General features: G+C 42.9%; 1 protein-coding gene across 11 annotated transcripts in view; it reads right to left on the bottom strand.

Moving 5' to 3' along the window:
- Positions 1 to 11,820, bottom strand: part of ANO10 (anoctamin 10) — a 136,107-nt gene extending 124,287 nt beyond the window's left edge. For 9 of the 11 annotated variants that reach the window (XR_012658974.1, XR_012658969.1, XR_012658970.1 and 6 more), the window contains exons 1-6: positions 11,748 to 11,820; positions 8,700 to 8,852; positions 7,196 to 7,378; positions 5,121 to 5,255; positions 3,394 to 3,513; positions 2,057 to 2,626 (exon numbers count right to left, since the gene is read on the bottom strand). Coding sequence is in view for 6 of the 11 variants with exons in the window: in XM_075083325.1 (XP_074939426.1) it covers positions 2,057 to 2,626; positions 3,394 to 3,513; positions 5,121 to 5,255; positions 7,196 to 7,378; positions 8,700 to 8,838 (1,147 nt within the window). In the remaining 5 variants the exon portion in view is untranslated. Of the gene's footprint in view, positions 1 to 2,056; positions 2,627 to 3,393; positions 3,514 to 5,120; positions 5,256 to 7,195; positions 7,379 to 8,699; positions 8,853 to 10,914; positions 11,021 to 11,334; positions 11,426 to 11,747 lie in introns of those variants that run through there. The other 2 variants (XR_012658972.1, XM_075083328.1) reach the window with 2 other exon arrangements.
- Positions 11,821 to 14,548: the final 2,728 nt, after the last annotated feature.

Below are 14,548 nucleotides of genomic sequence, written 5' to 3'. Positions count from 1 at the left end.
CTGTAGTTCCCCAGATCCTCCTTCCAGCCCTTCTTGTAGATGGGGCATTAAGTACCTCAGCCTTTGCCACTGTTTCCTACCACCACATCCAATAAAGGAGGGAGATTCTCCTTAGCCCTTCTTTTGTTCCTAATGTATTTACAGAAACTTTTTTTTTTTTAACTGTCTTCTACAGCAGTAGCCAGATTAATTTCTAGCTGGGCTCTGGCCCTTCTAATTTTCTCCCTGCATAACCTCACAACATCCTTGTAGTCCTCCTGAGTTACCTGCCCTTTCTTCCAAAGCTCAAACTCTCGGGGTTTTTTTCCACCCTGAGTTCCAGACAAACCTCTGGTCAGCCAGGCCAGTCTTGCCCCTCACCAGCTCATCTTTCAACACATGGGGACAGTCTGCTCCTGTGCCTTTAGGATTTCCTTCCTGAACAATGTCCAGCCTTCCTGGACCCCTTTGCCCTTCAGGAATGCCTCCCAAGGGACTCTGCCAACCAGTCTCCTTAACAGGCCAAAGTCTGCCCTCCAGAGTTCCAGGGGAGCAGTTCTGCCGACCCCCTTCCTTACTTCTCTTGACAGCCCCCAGCTGCCACATCACCCACAAGTCCTTCTCTGTTCCCAAACAACAGGTCCAGCGGGGCGCCTTCCCTACTTGGCTCCCTCACCAGCTGTGTCAGGAAGTTGCCTTCCACACACTCCAGGAACCTCCTAGACAGTTTCCTCTCTACTGTACTGTTTCCAGCAGATATCTGGTAAGTTGCAGTCCCCCAGGAGAATGAGGGCTAGTGATTGTGAGAATTCTCCCCAAGCTGCGAAAACCAGAATTTTTCATCTGCCTCTTCATCCTGGTTGGGTGGTCTATTACAAACTCCCATCATGATACCTGCCTTGTTGGCCTTCCCCCTGATTCTTACCCATAAACACTCAATCCTGTCATCACCATCTTTAAGCTCTAGACAATCAAAACACTCCCTAACATACAGGGCTACCTCACCACCTCTCCTTCCTTGCTTATCCCTTCTGAAGAGTTTATAGCCGTCCATTGCAGCACTCCCGCTATGTAAGTCATCCCACCATGTTTCCATGATGGCAACTATATCATAGTTGTCCTGCTGCACCACAGCTTCCAGCTCCTCCTGTTTGCTGCCCATGCTGCATGCACTGGTATAGATGCACTTCAGTTTGGCTATCAATCCTGCCACCTTTTTGAAGAAAGAAGCCCTAATTCCTAAGTGACCATTCTCAGGCACTTCCATGGTTTCTAATACATCCATAACCCTTGCATCTTTGCTGCTGCATGGATATCATCCACTGCCTCCACTAAGACTGCAGACTGGAAGACCTTGCTAGCATCGCTCAAACATTGGCATGCTGCCCTCAGGTTTATCTCTAGCAAGCCTGGTTTTATCCCTTTCCCCTTCAAATTTAGTTTAAAGCTCTTTCAATAAGCCCTGCTAACTCCTGTGCAAAGATCCTTTTCCCCACTTCGAGAGACGTACTCCATCTGTCACCAGGAAAGGTAGGGAACAATTCCAGCAGTCTGCCTTTCTCACTGTCCCTGATACTCCTCAACCTACTCACCTCCTCCTGGAGCTCTGTCCAAGCAGAGGAGTTCCCAGGTTCTGGGAAGCTGCATCAGTCACAGTGGGTGCAGAGTTTAGAGAGGCCATAGCTTTCTACCAGGTGAATACCATTGCTCCCTGGCTGACCTGGCAGATCTTCAGCACCCTTCCTGCATGTCCCTCCATGAAAACTGCCATGCGACACCCTTGTTGATGCGCCATGCCCTGTTTGCCCACCCTGCTCACGGAACTCCTTGTCGCTAGTGCTCCCCAGGGGCTTCTTTTATACGGGCGGGGGGCAGGGTGTGTGCTTGGCTACCATTGCTCCTGGACCCATCATGCAAGCAGGTGTCTCAGCTCCTCCTGAGGCTCCTCAGGTTCAGGAAACCCCGCTGTGCACTGTGCTGCAGCACTCCACTGCAGATCCTGCCAGCATCAGAGCTGCTCACTTCCACTTTCTAACTGAGGATTCTAACTTTAAGGAAGAATAAACAACTGTCTTACCCCATGATGTTAAGAATTCAGCAGCATACCGATAGATACGGTTCATAATTTCAATCACAACAGCATATATGATACTGGGCACGAAGAGCATCAAGCTGCTGAAGTTAGACTCATTCTCTTCATGATAATCCAGAGCCCACTGTTCCAAGTCAAAGTAAATCATCATCACATACAGTGAGAAGCAGAGGCAAAGGCACACAAATGGTAAGGACACCAGATAAATCCGCATCTGTCTCTTAATACTTGAGTACACTGGTTCCTCCCTCCCAGTGACAGGATTGATACCCAGGGCACCGTGGAAGCCTGGTCTTGGTTCTTCAAACTGTCGCTTCATCAACAGCGTCCCCCAATTGTATGTCATGATGGCGCAAATGCGCTTCCAAACTTCCAGTATCACAGTGGACCAGAGCAGATTGAATGTGGCAAACATCACGTATTTGTCATAGTCTTCCCATGCAAACACATAATAAGGAATCCCAATGACAGCCATCGGAATCAAAGCAAATGTGAAGTACTCTAAGAAGCCAAAGTAGAGTGCAATGGTTTCGCCAAAGTAGCAGCGTATCTCATCTGCAGGGAAAAATGAATCAGTTAAGACTACACTTAACACAGATGTCAGTATAGTATCAAACTTGCATTTTCATGAATCCCTTGGTCCGAGACTTTTTCTCTAAATAACACAACGAATAATATTGCTTTTTGTTCCTTCTCCCATATTCCAAAAACTCAGAAGGTCATTTCAATTTTTTTTTAATGTTATATATACATACACTGACACACAAACATATGTACATATATTCAGATGGTAGGGAAGTCAAATATTTCAACACTTACCATACCACCATCAAATATCCAGAGGGGAAAAAAAAAGAAAAAACCAAAATACTAACGTTCTGGAAAACTGAATCTATCAATGAACGATTAGGATGGCATGGAAGACATTTGGTATAAAAACAAACTTTAACAGTGAGTGACAGGTAACTTGTGAAGCGTCTCTCTAGTACAGGTACACCTGGGAAACAACTAACTTTCAGCCTGCTCAGGGCCAAAAAGGACTAGTTGTGCTTTGCCAGACTTCAAGGAACTAAAGGAATACATGGAAAGATATATCAAATTCTTAAATCTTAAACATGTCAGATAGCACACCCAGGCTGAGACACTCCCTTCAGCAGTAGCTGTTCAATACTTACCTTCCGCAAAGGAGTTTCACTTCTACAGAGGCTAAATGCTGGAGTAGAAGTTAGGAAAGACCCTTGGTCTTCTCACAGTAACCAAAGAGAAAACTTCTCCAGAAGAAACCCTGCACTTTATTTGTAGTGGAGTAAGTGTTCACATACCTAAAGGTTGATAGCCAACTTTGACTCGGCCGTACCAGCTGTGACGGAGCTTTTTCAACTCTTCTCTGTCATGCAGTGGGAAAATCTGAACTAGAATACCACTAGTCAGTAATCTTCTTACTAGGGGTGGGGAAAAAAAAAAGGTACCTAGTACTCCTTCAAAGGACAGTGAAGTTGATATAAGCAAATAAGCTACATTATGTACTTAGCAAGCCTAAAGTTACTTTGAATAAATCTAGCATTTAAATCCTAAATACAAATGAAATGTCTGCATGTTAGTTAAAATTATCCGCTATAGGGAGCAGTTCTACCTATTCCTACAAAGACTGTGCTGCCCACTGGAAGAGAGAGAGTAACACTTTTAGATCTATTAACTATTCCAGGTTTGCAGTATAAATCAACTGCAGCCTGAATAACAAAATATGCTACAGGTCAGAATTGAAATGCCATGTGTAGCTTTGTGGGGAAAGGTCTGGCTCCTGTATTTGAGCAAAGAAAGGCAGAACGAATCAAACTGACATAACAAAACCAAAACACTAAATTGAAGAGCCACTGTTATATTAATTATGCGAAGGATACTAAAAACATTTTTGAATAATCATTTTATACTCATTCATAAATTACAATACATCTTCATTGCAAACAAACCAAAATACACCACAATTCATATTTAACTTTGTTATGGAAAGGAATACTACCTGTGTTGATATCAACTAACAAACCACTCCAGAAGTTACAACCAAAGAAATATCAAAAAATAAAATAAATTCAAAAACAGGAGAGGGGAGGCACTGGAAGTTGTGCAATAGTTTTTTCACCATTTTCCATTGGCATCTACTTGACATAACTAGAAAAATACCTTAGCTATATTTTAAAAATTACCAATGTAAACTCATCTGACGTACATTTACTTACATTTCTTGAATGACCAATGCTAATGAATAAAGACACTGTTATTAAAAGGCGATACAAATATTAAAAGATAAAACTCAAACTGTAGCATCTCTGCCAATGAACTAGTTCCAGCTACCATAAAAATAGCACTAGCTCTCCTTTCTCCCATGAAAAGGAAGAGCTCTTGAAGCAAAGGGGAGGATAAATGAAATATAATTACATAAAACATTCCTCCTTATTGTGAAATTTATAGCTCTGGAACACTGTTACTCACTCCAGTATTTTCATACAGAGACAATCCAAGTATATCATTATGTCATTTTTAAAAAACAAATATTTTTGGTACTAATTATAAAAACAATGGGTGACATCAATATACATGAAAGTTATTCAGCTGGAAAGAATATATGGCCAGAGTCTCAACCCCACAGAAAGAGTCAGGTAGGAAGGCCCTCTGGAAGCCATCTGCTCCAACTTCCTGCTCAAAGCAGGTCCAGCTTAAACAGGGCTGCTCAGGGCCTTGTCTAGTCACGATCTAAAAGTATCCCAGGACACTTACCACAATCTCTCTAAAACCCTGTTCCGATGTTTGATCACCATCATCGTGAAGAAACATTTTATTAACACCTATTCAGAATATTTCTTGTTGCACTGTGCATCCATTGCCTCTTGTCCTATCACTGCACAGCGGTGACAAAAAGTGAATTAAAAATAGTGGGTCTCGAATGTCTGAAGGATTTGTCTTCATTGCAGGAAGATTAAGGGGTTTTTCACCATGAACACTATCCTATATCAACACAGTTGAGTTACAGGCAACAAACTAAATTGCTTACCAATTGATTTTCCTGGATACAGCTTTGCCTGAGGATATCCAGGGATCATTTTTTCTTCTTTAGCTCTCAAATTTTCAAGTTCATGTTTGATGATATACTGACATTCTGCCATTGTAAGGAAATTGTGATTGTCATCTAAATCAAAAAGAAGGTAGTATGAAATCCTGCAGTATAGGAAGACAACCCTGGCAGCAAATAACTATCAAAAATGACCAGAATCAGGAAAAAAAAAAAAGAAAGGGCAATTACTACCAACCAAGGCCCATTAGCAAAACCTCCACATTTTCAAATAAACATATTGGGAAAAAGTTTTCTCTAACCGGCACATGTTGGCCACTGCATTTTTGACTACCCAGGTGAACTAAGAGAACAAATCCCTCAAGAGACAAAGACACCCCCAAAGTACTAATTGCTGGAGGCTGGGATAGTATACCAGCAAGCACTACATATTCTTGCCCTGCTGAAAGACTCTTACTTAGGCATCCACTATTTGCTAGTCTCAGAATCTCCATACCCTTTTCTCCATACAGTTCCTGAAATAGTTTCATAGTGAAAAACAGCAAGATGTCAGGACAAATCTCCTTTTCAGTAAGCATTTCACACCAAATATCACAGTATCTTGTTCTTTATTGCCCATATAAACATAATAAACCATTTGTGATAATTAGTTCTGAAAAAAGTACAGAGATAAGGTAAAAAATAAGAAACCTTTCCAAAAATCCCAGATTTTGAAGAGCTACACCAACAAATCTGTTGTCAACCCCATCAATTTATCAGAGAAAGAGTCCAATTTCCTTGATATAATGACCAGTTGATTCCCTTCTCCCCCCACCCCCCAGGAGTAAGAAACTATAGGGACGGCCCTAAACAGCAACAAATCTCTAATACAAAGACTAAGATTACAGTATCAGTTACATTGGGGAACTAGAAATATTAGTAAGATAACAGAGGCTGTAGGGTTTCTTTTGTAGTTGACACATTTTTCACTTCATCTAAGCATGGTCAACTGTTTTATTCTCTGATCAGACCTGGACAAAACTAAAACTATATCAGTGTTTTTAAAAAGCAAAAAAGACCAGGAGATACAGCAAAAAATATCTTTTAGATTTACAGTAGTTGGAGTTACAGCTGCTATTAGAGAATGTTAGCAATGACAGACAGATTAGCTTTCAGAACAGAAATGTGTGAAAGAAACAGAGATGGCACCTCTGCAACTGACAATTCCTCCCAAAGCTTCCTAATTTCAGGAAAGCAAGGTCACAAAAGAAAAAACATTGCAACAGTTATTGCACACAGCAGCAGTGTTGCATAAACTCTCAAACAAACAAATAACAAAGCTTAACTTTATTATTGTTTCAGACAGCCCCAAGAAGCTTTATATTGAAAATGTGAAAGGCATCACCAAGAGACATGAAAGGTATTACCAAGACTAAGCTGAAGAGCAAAATGAGGTCCACCAGTGTGGAAAGGTTAACTACCTTGCAGGTAGTAAATTTAAAAGGAAATGTTACTGTGTTGGCACCCCCTCAAAATAAGAGAGGAAAATTAATTATTTTCCTAATCATGCCGGAATTCCATTTAATGGCTCTGTAGAGTTAATTAATTATTTTATTCTGTTTGGTGTGTAAATATAAAGCAGGAAAACATTTATATTTCTCCAGGTAATTGTAAGACAATAAGCCTCAAAATTGGCTCACAGGTGTCAATAAGACATTAAATTGCTATGTTAATTCATAACATTGATTGTTAATCCTGTGCCCATGTTTATCAACTGTTTTTCTTGTCTTATTTTCAACAAAAATCTTTCACACAAATAAGAGACTATTTGAGGCATACGAAAGAATACAGTAAAACACACACAAAAAGTGAAAGCCATGTGAAAGAAAAAGAATTTAATTTAATTATATGATCGGAATTTCCACAAGTAAAAATGAGTATTTTTTTCAGGGTTTGTTCTTCCTATTCCTGTTTCTCCCATTCCAAGGAATAGAAAGACTATGAAAGAGTTAACAATGCAATTGCTTCTAACCTTTAGCCACAGCTTTGCAATGACAAAGAGCCCTAAAATTGCTTACCTGCAAAACCTTTGAAAGTATTTCTACTGCTGTATGTAAAAGTTCTCATTGAGTTATCATTACATTCCTTCACCAAACCCACACTTTCAGCTCCCAGCAACAGCCTTAACTGGGAAGCTCCAACTAGATAAATATTTTTATCTCCGTTATCCGTGACCAATGGTTTAACCAGCAGTTGTGCACCTTTAAAGAAAGGCAAAATAAGGAAGAGAATACATTAAAATTACATCTCAAAAACCTAGTATTTTAGCATCAATCATGTTGGATCTAGTTATCAGGATTGCTGAAGCTATCTTTTTAAAAAGGTGTCCTGGTTTCAGCTGGGATAGAGTTAATTTTCTTCATAGTAGCTAGTATGGCATCATGCTCAGTATATAAAGCTGGGGACATTTGGAGTGATGGCGTTTGTCTTCCCAAGTAACTGTTACCTGTGATTAAGCCCTGCTTTCCTGGAGATGGCTGAACACCTGCCTGCCCATGGGAGTGAGCGGGCAGCTTGTGGGGCTTGGTTGCTGACTGGGGCTAAGCCACAACAAAAGAGCACAAAGAATTAAGGCTTCAACAGCATGGCAAGTGTCGTGTTCAGAATCTTGCAGAGTCTCCCCCTGATTTAGCCCTCTTTCTGTGGAAGCGCTCACAGTGACCTGGAGCAATGGGGACAGTTTGGGTCTACTCTGTCACGCTCACATCACAAGTAACCAACGCTTCTGCAAACACTCCCACTCATTTTAAGGACACTAGACTTTTGAAATAGAAACATACCTGACTTATCTAATAGAGGCCTGAAAGCAAGTTTGTAGTTTCAAATCCAATAGCCACAGAAATATTACTGACCATAAGATCTGAGCTACAACAGCCATAAATAATGCCTTTCTAAAAAATGGAAAAAAGTAGTCTATGGAATTAAAAATTAATTTGCCTAACTTCAATTCCTGGAAGTATACTAAAACAAGTAATGAAATATTGTCTTTGTAAGAGCCTACAAGCTAGCAAAAAAGATAATTAAAATTCAACATGAATTTATCAAGATCAAATTGCTCCCTGCTAACTTAATTTTGTTCTACAACATGGCACCAAGTCTTATGGATAGGACAGTACATGTGATGCATCTTCATTTTGGCAAGGCTTACAATGTTCTCATAAGCAACAAGAGAAACATGCTTGAGACAATTAATATAAAAGCCGATATCAAAACTATGTTGAAAGACAGGTTACCAGGGTTTCACCAAAAAAAATGGAAGGATTCTACAGTTCAACAGGCCTGAGACCTCAAGCCAACATTTTTGTTAATAACTGGGTTAACAGGGTTCAGCTATTACATTTTTATGCCACCAGCATGAAGCTCTGCTTTATATAAAAATAAGCAACTTCAAAAATGCAAAATGGAGTGGGATTGGTTAAACAATTAAACTACAAATTACCTGAAAACTAGTTTTCTGTATGTCTTCATATTATGACAGCCAATCTGATTTCAAAGTGCTACAGAAGATCGTACTGTACTCACCTCCGTTTGCTTTTTTGTCCACAATTCGTTTGGTGAGCCATTTTATGGTTTCCTCTTTGGTGCCTTTTGCAAGCTCAATTACTACCAGAGGCCTGAAGTCAGCCTCAAAAGTACCTAGGAAAGGCCAGCTTTTTTCCATCTTTTGAGAGCTTGCTAGGTACAAAAAAAACCAAAACAAAAATGCCAGTGTTAAAAAAACTAGTTGGTATCAATCTAAAAACCACAGAACTTTACTATAGTGAGCTACGTACGTCTGTGCTTAGCAAAGTGGCAGCTGTCCATTTCTGTGGGCCTAGTGAAGAGAGCAGTTTGAGTAACCTCTCCAATTGTCACTTGGCAAGATATTACCAATCTTCAGTGGCATTAATGTCCTGCTCTCTAAGTAGGAAAATTGTTGTTGCTATGTATAGCAAAGTAGTAGTGATGAGAAAGCAAATAAATAAATTAAAACAAAGTAATAAGGAGAAACTATCATCGAAAACAACAGCTTACAACTCCCTACGGTGTATTTGTCAGCAAATGAAAACATTAACAGAAGAGAATATTAGTCAAAGAGGTATCTAAAACTAATAAGCTTCTCCTGGTAAGAGTGTGCAAACACATTATATGTTTAAGGAAGAACCTTCTCAGTTAATCTTGTGAAGCTTTAACCATATCAAGGAAACTTATACCACCTTGGGTAGGTGAGCAGGACATCTATCATACAGATAGGCAAATTATGCACAAAGCGCTTAAATGACTTGTTGAAAGATATAAACCAAGTGTTCTGTGACAAAGTCCAGCTGCAAAGTGTTGAGCATGAGCGTAGCCTCATATGTAAGTAATCCAAATGATCTAATTGAACCTTTACAGAATCACAGAATTATTTAGGTTGGAAAAGAGCTTTAAGATCACTGAGTCCGATCATTAACTTAGCACTGCCAAGTCCATCGCTAAACCACATTCCCTAGGCGCCACATCTATGTGTCTTTTAAATACCTTCTGGGATGGCGACTCAGCCACCACTTTGTCCTGTACCCCCTGCTCTAGGTGTCCCTGCTCAAGCAGGGGGGTTGGACAAGCCGATCTCCAGAGGTCCCTTCCAACCCCTAGTGTTCTGTGATTCTGCAATTCCCTGGTCAGCCTGGTCCAATGCTTCATAATGCTTTTGGGGAAGAAGTGTTTACTAATATCCAATCTAAACCTCCCCTGGCAAAACCTGAGGCCATTTCCTCTTGTCCTACTGCTTCTTATCTGGGAAAAGAGACCAACACCCACCTCACTACAATCTCAGGTAGTTGTAGAGAGCGATAAGGTCTCCCCTCTCAGTCTCCTCTTCTCCAGGCTAAACAACCCCACCTCCCTCAACCTCTCCTCACAAGACTTGTTGACATTGTGCTTTCAACTTTATATAAATGGTTCTAACATAAAGCAACTTAGAGGTGTTGATATAAAAACATAAATCTGGTAACTAACCTACTCAGTTTAAAAAAAAAATTAAAAAGCCCAACCGAAAAACCTATCACAGGCTGAATTTAAAACTGATGGGAAGGTTTGGTGGTTTGGGGTTTTGTGGTTTGGTTGTTGTTTTTTTTTTAAATTAACTTCACCGAAGAAAGGATTTTACCCACAGTCTTTAAGCACATTTCCTCCTCCTGTTCAAAGACTGAAATTACTTAATTTCTAAATAAGTTTCTCTAGGGATGCAGTTCAGCTTTTATGATAGTTATAAATGTGTGAGTAATGGAGAAATCACAGTCTCTGGTATTTCATATAAATTATCCTACAAAATACAGTGATACTGTAAACATGCGCATACCATAATAAACAAGGCTATTTGCTTTTGACTGGCAAAAAAAAAAAAAAAAAGCTGTCAAGCTTTTCAATGGGGTTTTCACTTAGTTTCGCTTGCCAGTTCACATGCACGCATTTCTGCAGCATTCGGATTTACAGCTCTGAACCCAAGTTTGTATGCCTTTAAAAGAAATACGCTAGATTAATAAAACTTTAGGTGTGAATCTGCACAAGCAGAATGAGTCAGACAAAGGAAAACAATCAGAAATAAGGCACTGTGATTGCCAGTGACTGACTACGCCACCTTGATGAGTCACACCACCTTATTTCTATTAGTTTTTTTTAAAAAAAAAAAAAAAAGGTAATGCCTGCCACATTGCGCATATTGTAATTTCTAAAGGATTTAAAAAACGAAAAGCACTAGGTAACCATTAGACGTTACCAGTTAACAATATCACTTCACAGGACAGTTATCTTCTGGGAACAGCCTTTGTATAAACAGCACGCTACTCCGTAAACTCGGCTCTTATCACTTATTCAGAATCATCGTGCTTGGCGCGGTGGCTAAACCAGACTTATTTCTACATTTATTACTACTAAAAACCAGCTCTCTCCCGGCCCGCGCCGCGCTTCCCGGTGCCGCAGGGGAGGCAGCTCCGCGCCCACCACCGACCCCGCGGTCGCAGCGCGGCCCCTTCCTCCACACCCGCGCACGGCGTCGCTGCTCGTGGCGGACCCACGGCGCGGGCAGCGGAGGCAAACGGGGCCCTGACCCCGCTTCCCAGCCACGGAGCCGCCGGGCGGCTCCAGGGGAAGAGACGGGCCCTTCCCGAGGCGGAGCGGGAGCGCCCCTCGCCCTCACCGCTCTGAGGCCACCCGTGACGGCGACCTCCTTTTACAGCATTCGGACGATCGGGGCGGAGAGAGGCCTGCCCGCCCCGCCGCCACGGCCGGGCACCCGCTCCCTCACGCCAGGCCGCGCTCCGTCAGCCAGCGCCGCTCCCGCCCTCGCCCCGGGGCCCAACCGCGGCCGCAGGAGGCGGGCACCAGCCCGGAGCGGGGGAAACCGGTGCACCGCGCCGGGAAGAAGCCGCTTCCCACAGCTGAGCCACGTCCAGACACGGCCAAAAGCCCCCGAGCTCCGCATCCTCCCCCGCCCCCGCGAACGCCGCCGGGCGGGGAAGGCTGGGGTGGGCGGGAGGCTCCTCCCCTCCCGGCGGCAGCGCAGCCAGCGAGGGACCCTTGCCGCCAGCTGCGGGCCCACTCCCCACTCACCGCCGGCTGCCGGCTCCACGTCCGCGGGGCGGGGCGGGCCGGAGAGGCGCTGGGGAGGCCCACCGTGACACCGCCCACCCAGCGCTGGCCACGCCCCTCTCCGCCCCGTGGCCCCGCCCGCCCCGGGTGGCGGTCTCCTCATCCCATTGGCCGGAGGCGGTGCTGCCCCGCCCCGCTCGCGTGCTCGAGGGGTGAGCGCGGGACAGCTGAGGGGAGACTTCGACAGGGGTGGCGGCTGCCCGTCCCGTGCGCCATAACGCTTTCAAAGTACTTTTATTAGCATTTTATCAACACTGGTACGGGCCGTAAGCTCTCGCTTCGTCCTCCTTATTTGTTTTTTTTGCACCTTTCCCTGCCTGTGCTGTCTCCCATCAGGCCAAATCTTCATCTGGAACTCGAGCTAAAAACCCTGTGCTTCAGCTGGATTAGTTTTATGTCCAAACATCGTTTTCTTCAGGAAAAAGAGGAAACTTTTGCATTTCGGTACTAAGATTTTTGTAGACAATGTCCATTCATAGCTGAGAAGAGCAAAGCGACTGCAGAGTAGGGAGGGGTGAAGAAGCGGCTGGCTAGCAAGCCACGCTCCCCTGCTGGGCTTGTGGGGGGCATTTAAAACCCAGTTCTCCAAATAGGGTTTTTTTGGGAAAATATCAGGATCTTCAGAGCAATTAAATGCAAATTAGGTGAACCTACAGATGTGAACAGTGCATACAGGTCTAGAACAACTACAGAAACTGTCCCTCACAGTTTGAAAGGCACCGGCTGGGAGTTGCACAGTGTCTGCCTCCGTGGTTTGTGCCAAGTAGGCTCACACCACATTGCCTAACAGCAAATGGCTCTGAGCTACTACAACTGGATTTGTAATGGCTTACCAGGTGCAAAAGAGCTGGCCGCAAGGCGACTTCATTTTGGCTTATCCACTGGAACTGGGGACTGACTACGGGAAAAAGCCCACAGCATTAGAGGGGTTTTAGAGCCAATGTGTAGACCCCATACAGAACGCAACAACTGCCAGAGGGTAGACTTTATCCTTCCCTTAGCATTTTTCAGCATATTTGGAAATACAGAGGTTTAAAATTTGTAAATTTTACAGCTAAAAGTTTGGGTTTTGTATTCTGTAGCCAGTATAAAATACCAGTTTCTGGTGATGAGTGTTTCTATTATAGCCAATGATGCAGTGAGGGACTAAGGCACCCAGGAAAATTGAGATATACGAATACTTTAAATTCAGATACTACAAACTGCAGTGGGGAGCAGCAGACAGACACAGTCTATGTCAGCTACTTTGGGCAGAATGCAGTAATCAGACTTAAACTCTGTCTCAGTCTTGTCTGGCTCCCAGTGGCCTAACCATATAGTTATTCACCACTGAGTAGCTCTTGACTGTGAAAACTCTCACTTCCTGAAGAGATAACATGGCAATAACAGAGACATGGGTTAAACACAAGGGGGTTTCTAGACACATTTTATTCTTGTGTTTTGCATGTTGCAAGAATCCACTTCCAGTGCATCTCATGAGTATCCACACTGTCTTCATGGGCTTTGTTTGGTCCCTGCCTTTTAGAAGTCCTCTGGCCACCTTGACCCGAGATCTTCATTCTGCCAGTGGTTTACAAAAAATCCTTTTAAAACAATCTCTGACACCTTCATCACTTCTGAGCTTTCCGTGGGGACTTGCAATTATCCAATTACTTTGGCCCCGTGCACAGAGTCATTCAAGATCAATGTCTTTTCTGGTATCAAATTCATTGCTCTACTGGATAGGGTCATAGGATGTCAATATTCTGTGATGGGACCATCACATTTCCTCAATGTCGTCTATCCACTAGGTGTCACATTCTTGCTATGCAATGAATCCTTAACTGTTAACGCTCTCTAAAAGGTTTGCATTTTGCTAACCATGCATAAAGGTTAGCACATAATCTCATGTTCACAAAAAGGAAAATAGGATTCATAAGTAGACAGCGGATGTGTCTGCAGAGTAATCTGCATACACATACACTGCTGGCACAGTGGGAACACTCTGACCGTGATGGCAAAAAGTAAATTGCCTTGTGCCAAGCACAGTGTTGTAGTGACTAGACATTTTCCATTCGCAGCATTAGCTAATTTAAAGATGAATCAGGTATGTCCACCCTAAATTGCAAACTGCACTGTCACTATAGTTAAATATAAATCCCAAGCCTGTATCCATTTGTGACCATAGTCCGGTCTTGTGATTCTGTTAGCTGATTATAGCATTTTAATGGTCTGTCTCTGTCAGTCACGACGCAGACTGTAGCCAGAGTATAATGGATGAGCTGTAGTAAGGCAGAAAAAAAAAAAAAGAGAGAGACAAAAACGAATCCATCAAAATTTCAAGAGCAGAGGGTTTTTTTATTCAGTGGTTAACCCTCTTCTCCCTGGACTAATAACTACCACAGTACTTAACTAAATTAACAAGCCATTAATCTAATGTGAAGTGAAATTCTTTTACACCTGGATTAAACTATGCTGACATTTTAGGTATAGTGGCTAGCTGAGCCCGTCCAGCACCTCACTGCTGCTAAGAGGACGAGACCTCGTTCCCAGCCCACCATTACCGTTTCCTTCTCTCTGTGTCCTCACTGCCAGCTCTAAGGCTCTGCCCCATACTCACCCCAACTCTGGCACTCGCCAGATCCTTCTCCAAACCCATTCAATTTACCGGCTCCACAGAAAACTACCCCTTTTTGGCTAGTTTTGCTTTGTTCTGTTTTAGTGATTTAAATAAGCTCGGAGAAAGGCTAGGTAAGATCAAGAGCTGGCACAAGGTAAGCACC

Source organism: Phalacrocorax aristotelis, chromosome 2 (assembly GCF_949628215.1).
Source record: "Phalacrocorax aristotelis chromosome 2, bGulAri2.1, whole genome shotgun sequence".
Taxonomy (NCBI): Eukaryota; Metazoa; Chordata; class Aves; order Suliformes; family Phalacrocoracidae; genus Phalacrocorax; species Phalacrocorax aristotelis.
The sequence above is the reverse complement of the archived record's forward strand: the minus strand, read 5'-3'. Positions and strand labels throughout refer to the sequence as shown.